Source organism: Diachasmimorpha longicaudata, chromosome 4 (assembly GCF_034640455.1).
Source record: "Diachasmimorpha longicaudata isolate KC_UGA_2023 chromosome 4, iyDiaLong2, whole genome shotgun sequence".
Lineage (NCBI taxonomy): Eukaryota > Metazoa > Arthropoda > Insecta > Hymenoptera > Braconidae > Diachasmimorpha > Diachasmimorpha longicaudata.
In genome coordinates, this window is record NC_087228.1 from 7,154,101 (window position 1) to 7,167,003 (window position 12,903).

The following is a 12,903-nucleotide window of genomic DNA, read 5'->3' on the forward strand; positions in this document are numbered from 1 at the left end:
CCAAAATCATTCGCTAGATTCTTATTGATTTTTAAATAAATAATTTAACATAAAAATAGATAGTGACATCTGGGTGCCACAGGCGGAACCCTGGGGATTGAAAGCGGACGTGGTTTGAGGTTATGTCACTAGATTTCGACTAGGGAGCTCTTGAAGCAGTTTATGTCGGTGTTAGTGAATGCATGTGTTGGTGTGGATGGTTGAAAAATGGCTGTGCCATCGTCGTCACTGTCAACGAGGAACAAAAAGCACTTCTTGGGGGTGCCAGCACCACTGGGATATGTAGCTGGTGTTGGCAGAGGGTAAGTTACTGCGTGTTTAACCTGGATTGTTAGCTGTGGTCTATTAGAGAAATTTAATTGCATGCTGTCGAGGTCGTTATGATTTCCGAACGTTGGAAGCACGTTTCTCTCATACTGATGTAAACAAACATCTTTCGGACAACAAAAATGATTTTTTATGGTAAAAATACTGTCACCAATTCTTTGGTGTCTTCTGGAAATGAACAAGACAATTTTCGAAAATCATTTCTCTTCAAGATCGTTGTACGGTTTTATGTGATTTTAGTTTTTGACAAATCATTACAAAAAATTGAATGAATAAATTTCATGAGGAAATCTAAACTCTGAAAACCCTTCTCAGAAAATATTTTTTCCATTGACCCTTTATTCTCTCTCCAGAGCAACAGGTTTCACCACCCGTTCGGACATCGGTCCAGCGCGTGACGCCAACGATGTCTCGGACGACCGTCACGCACCGCCGACGAAGCGCGCCAAGAAGAAAGATGAGGAGGAAGAGGAGGAGGAAGACCTGAACGACTCCAACTACGACGAGTTCTCAGGGTACGGAGGCTCCCTGTTCAGCAAAGACCCTTACGACAAGGATGACGAGGAGGCGGACGCCATCTACGAGGCGATTGACAAGCGAATGGACGAGAAGCGCAAGGAGTACCGTGAAAAGCGTCTTCGCGAGGAGCTCGAGCGTTACCGTCAGGAACGCCCGAAGATTCAGCAGCAGTTCTCCGACCTGAAACGCGAGTTGGTGAACGTCAGTGAGGACGAATGGAAGAACGTGCCGGAGGTGGGTGATGCGAGGAACCGAAAGCAGCGAAATCCACGAGCGGAAAAGTTCACACCTCTACCGGATTCAGTTCTTGCGAGGAACTTGGGAGGCGAGTCAACTTCGAGTATTGATCCCTCGAGTGGTCTCGCCTCGATGATGCCCGGAGTCGCGACACCGGGGATGTTAACGCCAACGGGTGACCTGGACCTTCGTAAAATCGGTCAGGCCAGAAACACTCTGATGAACGTCAAGCTGAATCAAGTATCGGATTCCGTGGAGGGACAGACGGTAGTCGATCCCAAGGGCTATCTGACAGACCTCCAGAGTATGATCCCCACGTACGGTGGGGACATAAACGACATCAAGAAAGCCAGACTGCTTCTAAAGTCCGTCAGGGAGACAAATCCCAATCATCCACCCGCTTGGATAGCCTCAGCCAGGCTGGAGGAGGTGACGGGAAAGGTGCAGGCAGCGAGGAACCTGATAATGAAGGGCTGCGAGGTGAATCCAACATCCGAGGATCTGTGGCTGGAGGCGGCGAGGCTCCAGCCACCAGACACAGCAAAAGCCGTCATCGCCCAGTCCGTCCGACACATTCCGACGTCTGTGAGGATCTGGATAAAGGCAGCAGACCTGGAAGTGGAAGCCAAAGCCAAGAGGCGAGTCTACAGAAAGGCCCTGGAGCATATCCCGAATTCTGTGAGACTCTGGAAGGCGGCTGTTGAGCTGGAGGAGCCGGAGGACGCGAAGATCCTGCTGAGCCGAGCTGTAGAGTGTTGTCCTACGAGTGTAGACCTCTGGCTAGCCCTGGCGAGGCTGGAGACCTACGACAACGCGAGGAAGGTCCTGAACAAGGCTCGAGAGAACATTCCGACCGACAGGCAAATCTGGACGACAGCTGCCAAACTTGAAGAGGCGAATGGCAACAAGCACATGGTAGATAAGATAATAGATAGGGCGATATCATCGCTGAGTGCCAACGGAGTGGAGATCAACCGGGAGCACTGGTTCAAGGACGCCATGGAGACGGAGAAGGCTGGGGCTATTCACACCTGTCAAGTGATTGTCAAGGCGATCATTGGATTTGGTGTCGAGGAGGAGGACAGAAAGCACACCTGGATGGAGGACGCTGAGACTTGTGCCCAGCAGGGAGCACTCGAATGCGCAAGAGCTGTTTATGCATATGCCCTGGCAACATTTCCCAGTAAGAAGTCCATCTGGCTGAGGGCAGCTTATTTCGAGAAGACTTATGGAACGAGGGAGTCTTTGGAGACGCTACTGCAGAGGGCTGTGGCTCACTGTCCGAAAAGCGAGGTGCTCTGGCTGATGGGGGCCAAGTCCAAGTGGTTGGCCAATGATGTACCAGCTGCCAGGGGCATATTGTCACTGGCTTTCCAAGCGAATCCCAATTCCGAGGAGATCTGGTTGGCGGCTGTCAAGCTCGAGTCAGAGAATTCTGAGTACGAGAGGGCTAGGAGACTTCTGGCGAAAGCCAGGGCCTCCGCACCGACACCCAGGGTCATGATGAAAAGTGCTAAACTTGAGTGGGCCCTTGATAATCTTGATGTGGCTATTAGCCTGTTGAAGGAAGCGCTCAAGACCTTCGAGGGATTTGAGAAGCTCTGGATGATGAAGGGTCAGATCGAGGAGCAACAGGGACAACTCGATAGGGCGCTTGATACCTACAATCAGGGGATCAAGAAGTGTCCTGGGGCTATTCCCCTCTGGAGGCTTCTTGCTGATCTTGAGAGGCGAAATGGTCACATCACCAAGGCCAGATCGGTTTTGGAAAAGGCGAGGCTGAGGAATCCGAAGAATCCTGAACTGTGGCTCGAGGCTGTGAGAAATGAGATGAAACCCGGGGGTGTGCGGGATATGGCTCATACTCTCATGGCCAAAGGCCTCCAGGAGTGCCCCAACTCTGGGCTACTGTGGGCAGAGGCGTTGTTCATGGAGGCCAGACCTCAGAGAAAGACCAAGAGTGTTGATGCTCTGAAGAAGTGCGAGCACGATCCACATGTTCTTCTTGCTGTGTCCAAACTGTTCTGGTGTGAACACAAGATCAGCAAGTGTCGGGATTGGTTCAACAGAACTGTTAAGATTGATCCTGATCTTGGAGACTCGTGGGCGTATTTTTATAAGTTCGAGTTACTCAATGGGAGTGAAGAGCAGCAGGAAGATGTTAAGAAGAGATGCATAGCTGCTGAGCCACATCATGGAGAGTACTGGTGTAAAACATCCAAGAATATTAAGAACTGGTGTCTGAGCATTGATCAGATCCTTGTGATGGCTGCTAAGGAGCTGCCGATACCGATATGAGGATCAGATCGTTGAATTAATTAAGGGATAAATTGTAATATTTTTTGATGTAGGGAAATTAACGACTGGATTTAATAATTCATTGAAATCTATAGTAATTGAAGTTATACAATAAAGCGTGAAGGATTCTGAATTGATGCATTGGGAGTGGATTATTGAATGCATTAGACTTTGAGGGAATTTATTTTTATCTTGATGTGGGAAAAAGAAGTTTTTTAATCCCCATCTACTGCAGGTTCTGATGACGACAAAGAGGATATTTAAGTTGATTTTATTTTGATGTAATTTCTTGGTGAAACAGTCGCCAACATTTCGCCAATCCTCTGCGAAATATTTGCCCCCAATATTGTGCCAACGTCCGACATCATTAGCCTAACTGATCATTACAAATTAAAATTTAATTACGAATCAACTGGAATAAAACAAAAAGCGTCTCATTTGAGAATTTTTATTTCACAAACGTCCATCACGAAGTTGTCTGCAACAACAACTTCACTTCATACATGCCATCACAGTCTCTCGTTTGACTCACGTAGCGCCATGACACGAGTTTTGCCTAAACGCTTTTATACCCAGTCCAAGTGCAGACGATGGTGACTGATTGATGAAATCCCCCAAAGTATTGAACTGAAACGGTAAGACCGAACATTCAGCTCGAAGTGTCCCCAACGCCCCTAAAAAGACCTCCAATTTCTCCAGTCCAGTGATCCCTTCGACCTCCAAGAGCCCCAGAAACACCCCAGTGACATCCGCAACCCTCTGAGAGTGCCCCATCGACTGAGGACTCTACTAGCCGGTTACAAGTGCTAATCAAACCCCAAAATTTCCCAAAGTTCCCCAAAAATATTGATAAAATCGTTCTAGTGTTTGAAGAGCTCCAGTACCTCGACGAACTCAGGAGTAAGAGTTGTAAAATGGCAGGCGCGATGTTGTTCGAGCGTGCCCAGGCAGCGTGTATAACCAATCGCAGTGAAGGGATAACTCTTCTGCATGAAATTGTATCGAATCCTAGTATTGGCCTCGATGAGGAAGATGAGGAGAGCATTCGCATCAAGGAGCAGGGTATTCTCCAGCTGGGAGAGCTCTACAAGAAGGAGGGAAAGGCCAAGGAGCTCGCTGATCTCATCAAAGCAACTAGACCATTTTTGAGTCACATCAGCAAGGCCAAGGCCGCCAAGCTGGTGAGGTCTTTAGTCGATTTCTTCCTGGATCTTGAGGCTGGCATCGGTATCGAGGTGAGTTTCCCCTGGAGGACTTTAGTTCTGGGGGTGATCGAACCGTTCATGACGCAGCAGTTGAGATTGAGACATACCATAACCTAAAATTTTCTGGATGTTTGGGAGTATATCGAGGATTTGAATAGAATTTTTTGGGGGTCTGGATGACGTGGGTGGAAATGATTTAGTTCATTATGAACCTTGACAGGAGAAATTGGGAAATATCGAAGACTGGATTTTGTTGAAGAGCGAGAAATGAATGTAGCCATTTTTGGCAGCTGTGACTGTCAAGAATGGAAGACATTTTTTACTGAAATTCTTTATTGAGACGGAGATGTCTTCCCTAAAATAGAAATAGCTGAGTTTTTATCCATTTGTGGAAGATATAAATTGCTGTCATTTTTCACTGAAAGCTAATTGATCAGATGATTTTCAATTTCAATGTCTGTCTTTAATGCTCAACTCTGCAGGAATTAATGCCCCGAAAAAATGAAGGTAACGAATTTGAATAATTCTGAGTGAAATTCATTTATTTTGCACAAATACAGGTTCAACTCTGCAAAGAGTGCATAGAATGGGCGAAAGAGGAGCGTAGGACATTTCTCCGGCAATCCCTGGAGACTAGGTTGATAGCCCTTTACTTCGACACTGGAATGTTCAGTGAAGCCCTGCAGTTGGGCTCGGCCCTCCTCAAGGAGCTCAAGAAGCTGGACGACAAGCAGCTTCTCGTTGAGGTACAGCTGCTGGAGTCTAAGACTTATCATGCTCTGAGCAATTTGGCTAAGGCCAGGGCTGCGTTGACCAGTGCAAGAACAACTGCCAATGCTATTTATTGCCCTCCCAAGATGCAAGCCGCTCTTGATCTGCAGTCTGGTATTCTTCACGCTGCTGACGAACGAGATTTCAAGACTGCTTATTCGTACTTTTATGAGGCATTTGAAGGGTAATTTATTTATTCGTGCATTTTGGACCCATCGGGAGGACATTATCTTGGAATTGGCAGAGTGACCTTTGATGATTTTTTCTTCATTTTGAAGATCTATTGTTGAACTTTGAACTGAGGAAAAATCAGTCAATTTGTCTCGACTAATTAAAAGGAATGTAATTGCCCTGTGCCGCTTCCGAATTATTAGTCCCTGAAGACGTTCCATTTGGTTCACCCTCTTTGTTTCAGCTTGAGACTTTAAGAGTCGTTGCACTGGATCTTTAAAGATTGAATTAATTTCTAGATACGACAGTGTCGACAGTCCCAAGGCGCTGACAGCTCTTAAATACATGCTCCTGTCGAAGATAATGCTCCGCACTCCCGAGGACGTCCAGGCGATAATGTCCGGTAAACTGGCGGTGAAATACGCCGGACGAGATTTGGACGCTATGAAAGCCGTTGCAGAGGCTAGTCATAAACGATCGCTCGCTGATTTTCAATGCGCTGTTAAAAATTATCGTCAGGAACTCGAGGAGGATGTCATTGTTAGAGCTCATCTTGGATCACTTTACGATACAATGCTTGAACAGAATCTTTGCAGATTGGTTGAGCCATATTCTCGTGTACAGGTACGATAATTATCGACAAATTTCATTTTTTTCATTAAAAAAAAATGAAATTAGAAGTTGTTCAGCTCTATTTCCATTTTGAAAATCGAGGGAAAGAAATTCGATTCAAGTTCTGAGTCTAAATTTAATTTCTAGCGCTGAAAAGCCAGTCTGAGGTATTTTAAATCTAAACAATTGACGAAATTAATATTGCAGCTTCAACTGTTCATCATATCCATTGAGTTGAAATTTTCTTTTATTGTTATTAATTTTTTTTTTTATTTCAATGAATTCGTTGTTCTTTCAGGTCGCCCACATAGCTTCCTGCATAGCATTGTCACTTGCTCAAGTTGAAAAGAAGCTCTCCCAGATGATTCTCGACAGAAAGCTGCTGGGTGTCCTTGATCAGGGCGAGGGTGTTCTGATCGTCTTCGAGGACACCCCACGTGACAAAACCTACGAGATTGCTCTTGATACAATACACAGTATGGGAAAAGTCGTGGATACTCTCTATCAGAAAGCCAAGAAGCTCACCTAGCCCGTTTAACACGAAAAAAAACTTTGTATTTCAAAATCTATTATATATTGCTACTTATTAATAATTATTATGAGACTTTCACTCATTAAATAATGCCAATTGACATACCTTCTTCTCGATAATCTCACTAATTCATGTGGACATTTGTTAAGGGGGAAAGGGGACGAGGAAAAATTAAATAGGAAATTAAAATTGATTGAACCTCATCGACAGGTATTTATCGATATTCGAAATAAATTCTCTCATGGATTGTAATAATTAATTTTATGGTTTTTTTCATAAACATTATTGTCTAGTTATGATGATTATCTCACCGTTTGTTTATGATACAGTTCGATTGGTAAATGCTCTGATTAAATCTGATTAAATTATTGATTATACGTATAAATTACAGTTGAAAATAGTACAGTTGCTCTCGAGGGAATTATTCTTGTTGGGGATTCTTAGGAGATGCTGGAGACTGTGACCGATGCCTTCTGCACTGAAAATTTCACTTTTTATGCTGAAAAACATTGAAGCATCAGTATTTCACTTGCAAGAAACTATTTCCATTAACAATTTCATCAAGTTGTAAATTTTCAGCAGCAAAAGATCGTTGAATTCCCTCTACAACTTTGTCAAACAGACCAGGACGTAATTTTCCTTTCGATATCTCGAAAAAAGTAATAAATCTTGATACTCACAGCTGTTGCATCTGTTCTTCGAGTCGTCCTTTCAGTATGTGTGCCTTCTGCACCAGGGATGCATCATGTTTCATGGTCCTAAGGTAGTGCTGTTGAAGTTCGCAAGTGAGTCGAGCAATGCACTGGGGCTCCTTCCAGAACGCCTCACTGGTGGTCTCCCCGTCGATCCCAGGGACATGATCCATGAGGAATCCGTTGAGAAATTGGAGATCGTCCGAGGGAAATGTCCCCTCGACTGCTCGTCTCCTTCGTCCTGCGAGGATTCCGACTGGTAAGAGGACCGGGTTGGCTGCCAGGGCAGCTGCTGCACCGAGAAGTGCAACACCCGCCAGAGCCTTCAGTGCAACTGCCTGACAGGACAATCAGAGAAGACCTGTGTTATTTGCATGAAAAAAAAAATCTTTTGGCTCGCATTCTAAGCACAGACTGGAGACTTGAATTTCAAAGACAATTTTTATTCATTTACCCGGCTAAATAAATAAAAAATGAAGATGACTAACTTTTTGCGTGTGAATGTTGGATGGCATCGGTGGCGGAGCATCCGCCGCTCCGGCATCACCGGGGAATTCATCCTGTTCTCCAATGGTCCCGTGAATTCCGTAACCACTTCCTGTAGGTCGCGATCCGGAGACAAAGTGAACTCCCGGACGACTGGTTTCGAATCCACTGGTACCGTAGGCTCCACTGTCCCCGTAGTTGTAGCCCGGTCGGTTAATCGGGGGACGGGTTCCCGGGGGTCTGCTGTACTCTGAGTCAAGACCAGAGCCATAGGGAGGACGCCATCCATACCTTTGATTTTCCGAAAAACATTTTTTTAATTGTCAAGCCGTCTCGCGCAAAAATGACCAAATAAAGAAAAATTCTGCGCAACTCATGCTAATGAGAATAATATTATTAATCAAAATTTCTGTGTGATAATTATTATCAATTGAGGAATAATGAACAGATGGGTAATTGTTATTAATTCAAGGAGAAGTGGACAAGTTACAATCTCCGGGGAATGTGTGCTTATCCTGTTATCAGTGTACTATTATATTAAATTTTAATTACAACCTGTTGGGTGGACTTCCTTGGCTGCCGTAGAGACTTCCGCCGGTTGTCGAGGCTCCAGTGGGTCGTCCAGGTGTACTCTGCCAACCGTACCTTAACCAATCATTAATCCTCTGATGAACGAGATTAATTACACACAACTTACCGATCGTCCGGTCGATTTCCGAAGCGATTTGAGTAACGATCACTGTCGGAGGGTCTCAGGGGATTTTGCTGGCTGGATTCTGATGGATGATCGGACACTTCAAATCTAGCTCCACAGCAGTTCGAACTTGAGGAATCAAATGTAAAGGCGAGAAAATATTTATATTAATATTATATTAATAACTCGACTCTTGTGCGTAATAAAAATTCAACAATAAAACTTATTCTTTATCTTCTTTCCAATATTAAAAACATATTTGTGGAAAAGGGTTGAAGGCGCCAAGAAAAGTCACCAAAAGGTGGGTTCAAATGATCCCAGAGACTCGAAATTTTCTTTATGTCATATTCTCTGGATTTACTCAACCCTTTTCCACCTCATTAACTTCAAAATTCCAAAATAATCACTATGACCTCTTTTTAATCAATTAAATTCATAAATTATCCTCATCCCTCATTACAATTTACTGGTATCACCATAAGCCCCGGAGAACTTCCTTATCTCCTTCTCCCTGTGATCGACGCTGTTCCCGAATTTCACATCACTCTTGACATCCTCATGATCCGCCCGTTTATTTTTACTAGAATTTGTCCTATCGACGACACCGCGATCTAGTATTATCTCCAAGTTTTCATTTATCGTCTTTGGATTCCCCTCCTCGGGAGAGGGCTTCATCGCTTCATTTTCACCCGCCTCGGGTCGCACTGAAACTGTCTGAGATTCTATCACAAGGACCATCACGATGATGGACGAACAGTAGTACCGATAGCACCGAGACATTTCGCTGACAATTAGAAGAACATCAAGTCATTTGTCGCGAGTTCCTTAATTATTTTGGCACTGACTGAACTCTTGTGTTGCGGTCGTTACCCTTTTCGACAGAATTTTACAATTTTTCGATTTATGAAATTTTTTACTGCTGTTAATCGGAGAGAAACTTCCGGGAGCTGGGTCGAACCAGCTCGAGGACGGTGGCGAGGAAGGTTTTTTAATGCAGACGTGATACCACCTAAGCCAAGGATCGCTCCAGGACGATTGTCCGACTGAGGTGAGAATAACTAGTGGCTCTCCAATTTCTCCGGATTGCGTTTTTATACGAAGAGAGGAGCGTCACACGTCAGGTGACAAGGGGCTGTCGCACTCGCCCTTCGGAGCTGTCCAACTTTCATTTCGGTTTTGTTTCTGAATGGAAGCATTGTTGTTGTTCAGAATTAAGTCTTCAATTTTGTTGTCAGGGTATCTGAATGTGGTCTAAACAATCTGAAGAGATGATTTAAAAAATTTCCTGCGGCAAACCTGAGCGATGGTATCAGCGGGTGGGGGCGTGGGGGGTGGAGGGGAGGAAGGGACAATTGTTGAAATGAGCCCCCGAAGAAGGTCGAGATGAACCCACGGGGTAGGTAGGCCGTATAAGGGGGTGGTGATACAGCTTAAGGGGTGTAAATATGTATTTTCCCCCATCAGCCTCGAAAGTGTGATTGGAATAGAACTAATTAGAACTCAAAACTCGTTAATGGAATTAAATGAAGTGAAATAAAACTTAAAAATGATGGAAAGTATCATTCGAACACTGGAGCGATGAAAAAAACCTGAAAAATTGCGGATTCACCGAGTGTGACAGGGAGACATGGAGTGAAAACGAGAGTGTCACTTTTGGCTCGTCATGCTCATTATAATTAAACTCTCTCGTAAACTACAGCACACGATCCGTGGATTGCAGTCCAACCACTGGCCATTAAGCCCTTCTATCATAATCAACCTCGTGTTTTGTGGGAAAAAAAAATTCAATTAGAACAATAATTATTCTGTAATGTTCCTGTGTGATTTCCCCTGGGGAAAAAATTTCCTTTTATAATCTGGCGGTCAAAATTGCCAGTCGTGAGCAGCGAAATTCTTTCCCTTTATATCGTGTCCTTGTCCTCGATAGTCTGTCACAACGCGAAACGAAAATTAATTATGTACTTCCGCAGATATTCTAGTTTACGAAATTATTTGTCATCAGTTCCGCTGGGATGTTGATGTGGGAATATCGTCACTTGGTGTTACTTCATTGACAGAAAGAAAATTCGGTGAATGAATGGCAATTAAATTGAAATAATGAGCGGAGAGATGATTTTATCAGATGAGGTTTTACACTTTGGGATAATCTTAAGGGAATTAGAGAAAGTCAATTGAAAAATTTAATTTTTTCAAAGCGATTTCGTTTCTTTTTTCTCATTTTCTTCAGAATTGATTGACAAATAAATTAATTATTTGAATCAATCGATTGCAAGACAGGGAGAGAATCTGACTTTTACTACGAAATATAAATGTAGCAATGAATGCAATGGAAATAAATGAATCTTTGAATATAAGAATCGCCAGAAGTCTTTTGTTGTTTTTCCTAGGCAAACCACCCTGCGTAACTGGGCCAGATGCATAAATAAAAAGATGCTATATTTTTCATAAAGCAAGCACGCCAAGAAAGTCTGAGAAACGTGAAAAACACGAAAAAAAATAAATCTCTCGCCCCCAAACGCCCTAAGCTGCTAATAAATAAATAAATTCAATCATGTTACGTTAATGAAGATAAGAGAACTGTAACAAGTGGTTAAGACTACATTTAGAATAAATAAATAAATAGCACTCATAAAAAATGAAAAAACTGAAATAACAATTAGAAACATAAAACAACCAATATTTAAATAAAAAAAATATTCTCGTCTCCCTCAAACCAACAATGGATCTGGCTCCATTTATGCATCTGGCCCAGTTATGGAGCCAGATGCATAAATGAAGAGGTAGTACACCTCCCATAAATCAAATACCCGAAAACTCCTGAGAAAGGCAGGAGAAACACGAAGAAAGTTATTAAATCCCCGAACCCCAGTCGCTCTGGGCCTCGAAAAATTCACGCGCATCAACCTGCGATATCCTCAACGATACAAAAATGATAAAGACGGATATTGTCGAATGCCGACAGACCGGAGATAGCCAGATAATCAATACGCAACCACATGAAGCTGCCTCTCGCATCCTGCAGCCATGGCAACCGACGCCGAACGCATGCGTCTGTTGACAATTGCAATTATCCCCTGATTTTTCAGGACCCCTTGAAATTCAGTTTTGCTCGTACCCTGCAATCTCCCCAATTACTCATGCCAAAAGAGAAATAAGATGTTCGGTATTTTGGATTTATTTATTTCACACTGAGAGAAATATTAATTGCTATTTCCATTTTTTAATTTATTTTTCAATAGAGAAATATTTTAATATAATTTATGGGAGAAAAATGCAAATTGCAGATTTAATTTCTTCTTTCTGATGACGAAATTTAAGATTTGTAGTAGGATTAACGAAATTTTTTTGGTTTCTTTAAAATTGTATTGACTCGTTGGTTTTGTATTCATTGAAAAAGCAACTGGTTATTGGAAGTGACAACTACAGGATATTGTTGATGATTCTGGTGGCGGGTGTAAGTTCATAGATAAATAGTAGTATTTATAATAAATAGTAGTTTAGTCTGCAAAATTTATTGGCTATAAAAATTTAATTCCGTGGTAAAGGGATGAAACGAATTCTATTGATTTATCTCCAACTTTGATTTCGAATATCTCAAAAAATAAGCAAAAGGGCGGGATTTTCCTCGTACCCTTTTTTGCGAGGAAAAATGAGATCTACAAAAAAGTCTAAAATTTCCTCAAGTGCAGAAATACCTGCAGAAAAATGCCCCGAGGAAGGGAGTGAAAAATGCAATAAAAATCACCAGAAAAAAAAAACAAAAAGTTCCAGTGTTTAATTAGCTTCAGTAGCTTTTCTCGAACAATTAAAAAAATTTATAAAATATAACATATAAATAAGTCACCACCTTAAACTTGTTGAACGTTCGAGAAATTTCGCTTTTGAAGATCCAATAACTTGTAAAATTCTGGTAAATTTTCCTTCTCCAGTGACGAACCTGAGAATTCCCTCAATGTTTCAAAATTCCTCTCATCCCTTCACTCAGGAATTTCCGAAAAATAATTTCTTACCGCCAATAGTGGGAATACTACCGTCATTATACGGAAATAATTCTCTTCGAGTGGAAAAAAATTCGTATGGCCTAGATGATGAGCTTGGCACCTTCGTCCCCCAAACTGCACGGCAGCACGCGAATGACGGTGCGACTTTGTCGGGATGATTTACCGTTCTCATGAATAAAATCGGTCACATTGACGACAGAGGGACGGGGTAATCCCCGAAACGGTGGATGTTAGCCGCACCATTCCTACAATATTCTTTTGCTCGAGGGAAGATATTGCGGGGTTGGTGCGCGTGCGTTGGTGTCCACGATGACATGCCACATCGGGCCTCCAGTAAGGCGACCCCGGGCGCAGTACT

General features: G+C 43.0%; 3 protein-coding genes across 4 annotated transcripts; 2 read left to right on the top strand and 1 right to left on the bottom strand.

Moving 5' to 3' along the window:
* Positions 1 to 145: 145 nt before the first annotated feature.
* Positions 146 to 3,522, top strand: LOC135161919 (pre-mRNA-processing factor 6). Its single transcript, XM_064119923.1, has 2 exons — positions 146 to 302; positions 681 to 3,522. The coding sequence occupies exons 1-2, from the start codon at positions 208 to 210 to the stop codon at positions 3,379 to 3,381; spliced, it is 2,796 nt and encodes a 931-aa protein (XP_063975993.1). The 5' UTR covers positions 146 to 207; the 3' UTR covers positions 3,382 to 3,522.
* Positions 3,523 to 3,879: 357 nt separating this feature from the next.
* On the top strand, positions 3,880 to 6,774 carry LOC135161933 (26S proteasome non-ATPase regulatory subunit 11). Of its 2 annotated transcripts, none has more exons than XM_064119949.1 (5): positions 3,880 to 4,016; positions 4,246 to 4,616; positions 5,147 to 5,541; positions 5,828 to 6,152; positions 6,439 to 6,774. In XM_064119949.1, the coding sequence occupies exons 2-5, from the start codon at positions 4,296 to 4,298 to the stop codon at positions 6,667 to 6,669; spliced, it is 1,272 nt and encodes a 423-aa protein (XP_063976019.1). In that variant the 5' UTR covers positions 3,880 to 4,016; positions 4,246 to 4,295; the 3' UTR covers positions 6,670 to 6,774. The 2 variants fall into 2 exon arrangements, with proteins under 2 accessions (XP_063976019.1, XP_063976018.1); XM_064119948.1 differs by having other exon boundaries at positions 3,918 to 4,184.
* Positions 6,775 to 6,914: 140 nt separating this feature from the next.
* LOC135161936 (uncharacterized) lies at positions 6,915 to 12,897 on the bottom strand. The gene is made up of 6 exons (XM_064119952.1): positions 9,005 to 12,897; positions 8,548 to 8,673; positions 8,406 to 8,495; positions 7,853 to 8,141; positions 7,353 to 7,702; positions 6,915 to 7,171 (listed from the first exon to the last, which is right to left on the bottom strand). Exons 1-6 carry the CDS (start codon positions 9,322 to 9,324, stop codon positions 7,045 to 7,047), a joined length of 1,302 nt encoding a protein of 433 aa, XP_063976022.1. The 5' UTR covers positions 9,325 to 12,897; the 3' UTR covers positions 6,915 to 7,044.
* Between the last annotated feature and the right edge of the window lie 6 nt (positions 12,898 to 12,903).

Excerpts from the sequence above, each read along its gene's own strand:
- LOC135161933 (XM_064119948.1), top strand. Across the intron at positions 4,617-5,146 it reads AGGCTGGCATCGGTATCGAG|GTTCAACTCTGCAAAGAGTG; the intron begins GTGAGTTTCCCC and ends GCACAAATACAG. Across the intron at positions 6,153-6,438 it reads AGCCATATTCTCGTGTACAG|GTCGCCCACATAGCTTCCTG; the intron begins GTACGATAATTA and ends TTGTTCTTTCAG.
- LOC135161936 (XM_064119952.1), bottom strand. The coding sequence starts at position 9,324 with ATGTCTCGGTGCTATCGGTACTACTGTTCGTCCATCATCGTGATGGTC. Across the intron at positions 8,142-8,405 it reads CAAGGAAGTCCACCCAACAG|GTATGGATGGCGTCCTCCCT; the intron begins GTTGTAATTAAA and ends GGAAAATCAAAG. Across the intron at positions 7,703-7,852 it reads CCAACATTCACACGCAAAAA|GCAGTTGCACTGAAGGCTCT; the intron begins GTTAGTCATCTT and ends TTGTCCTGTCAG.
- LOC135161919 (XM_064119923.1), top strand. The coding sequence starts at position 208 with ATGGCTGTGCCATCGTCGTCACTGTCAACGAGGAACAAAAAGCACTTC. Across the intron at positions 303-680 it reads GTAGCTGGTGTTGGCAGAGG|AGCAACAGGTTTCACCACCC; the intron begins GTAAGTTACTGC and ends TTCTCTCTCCAG.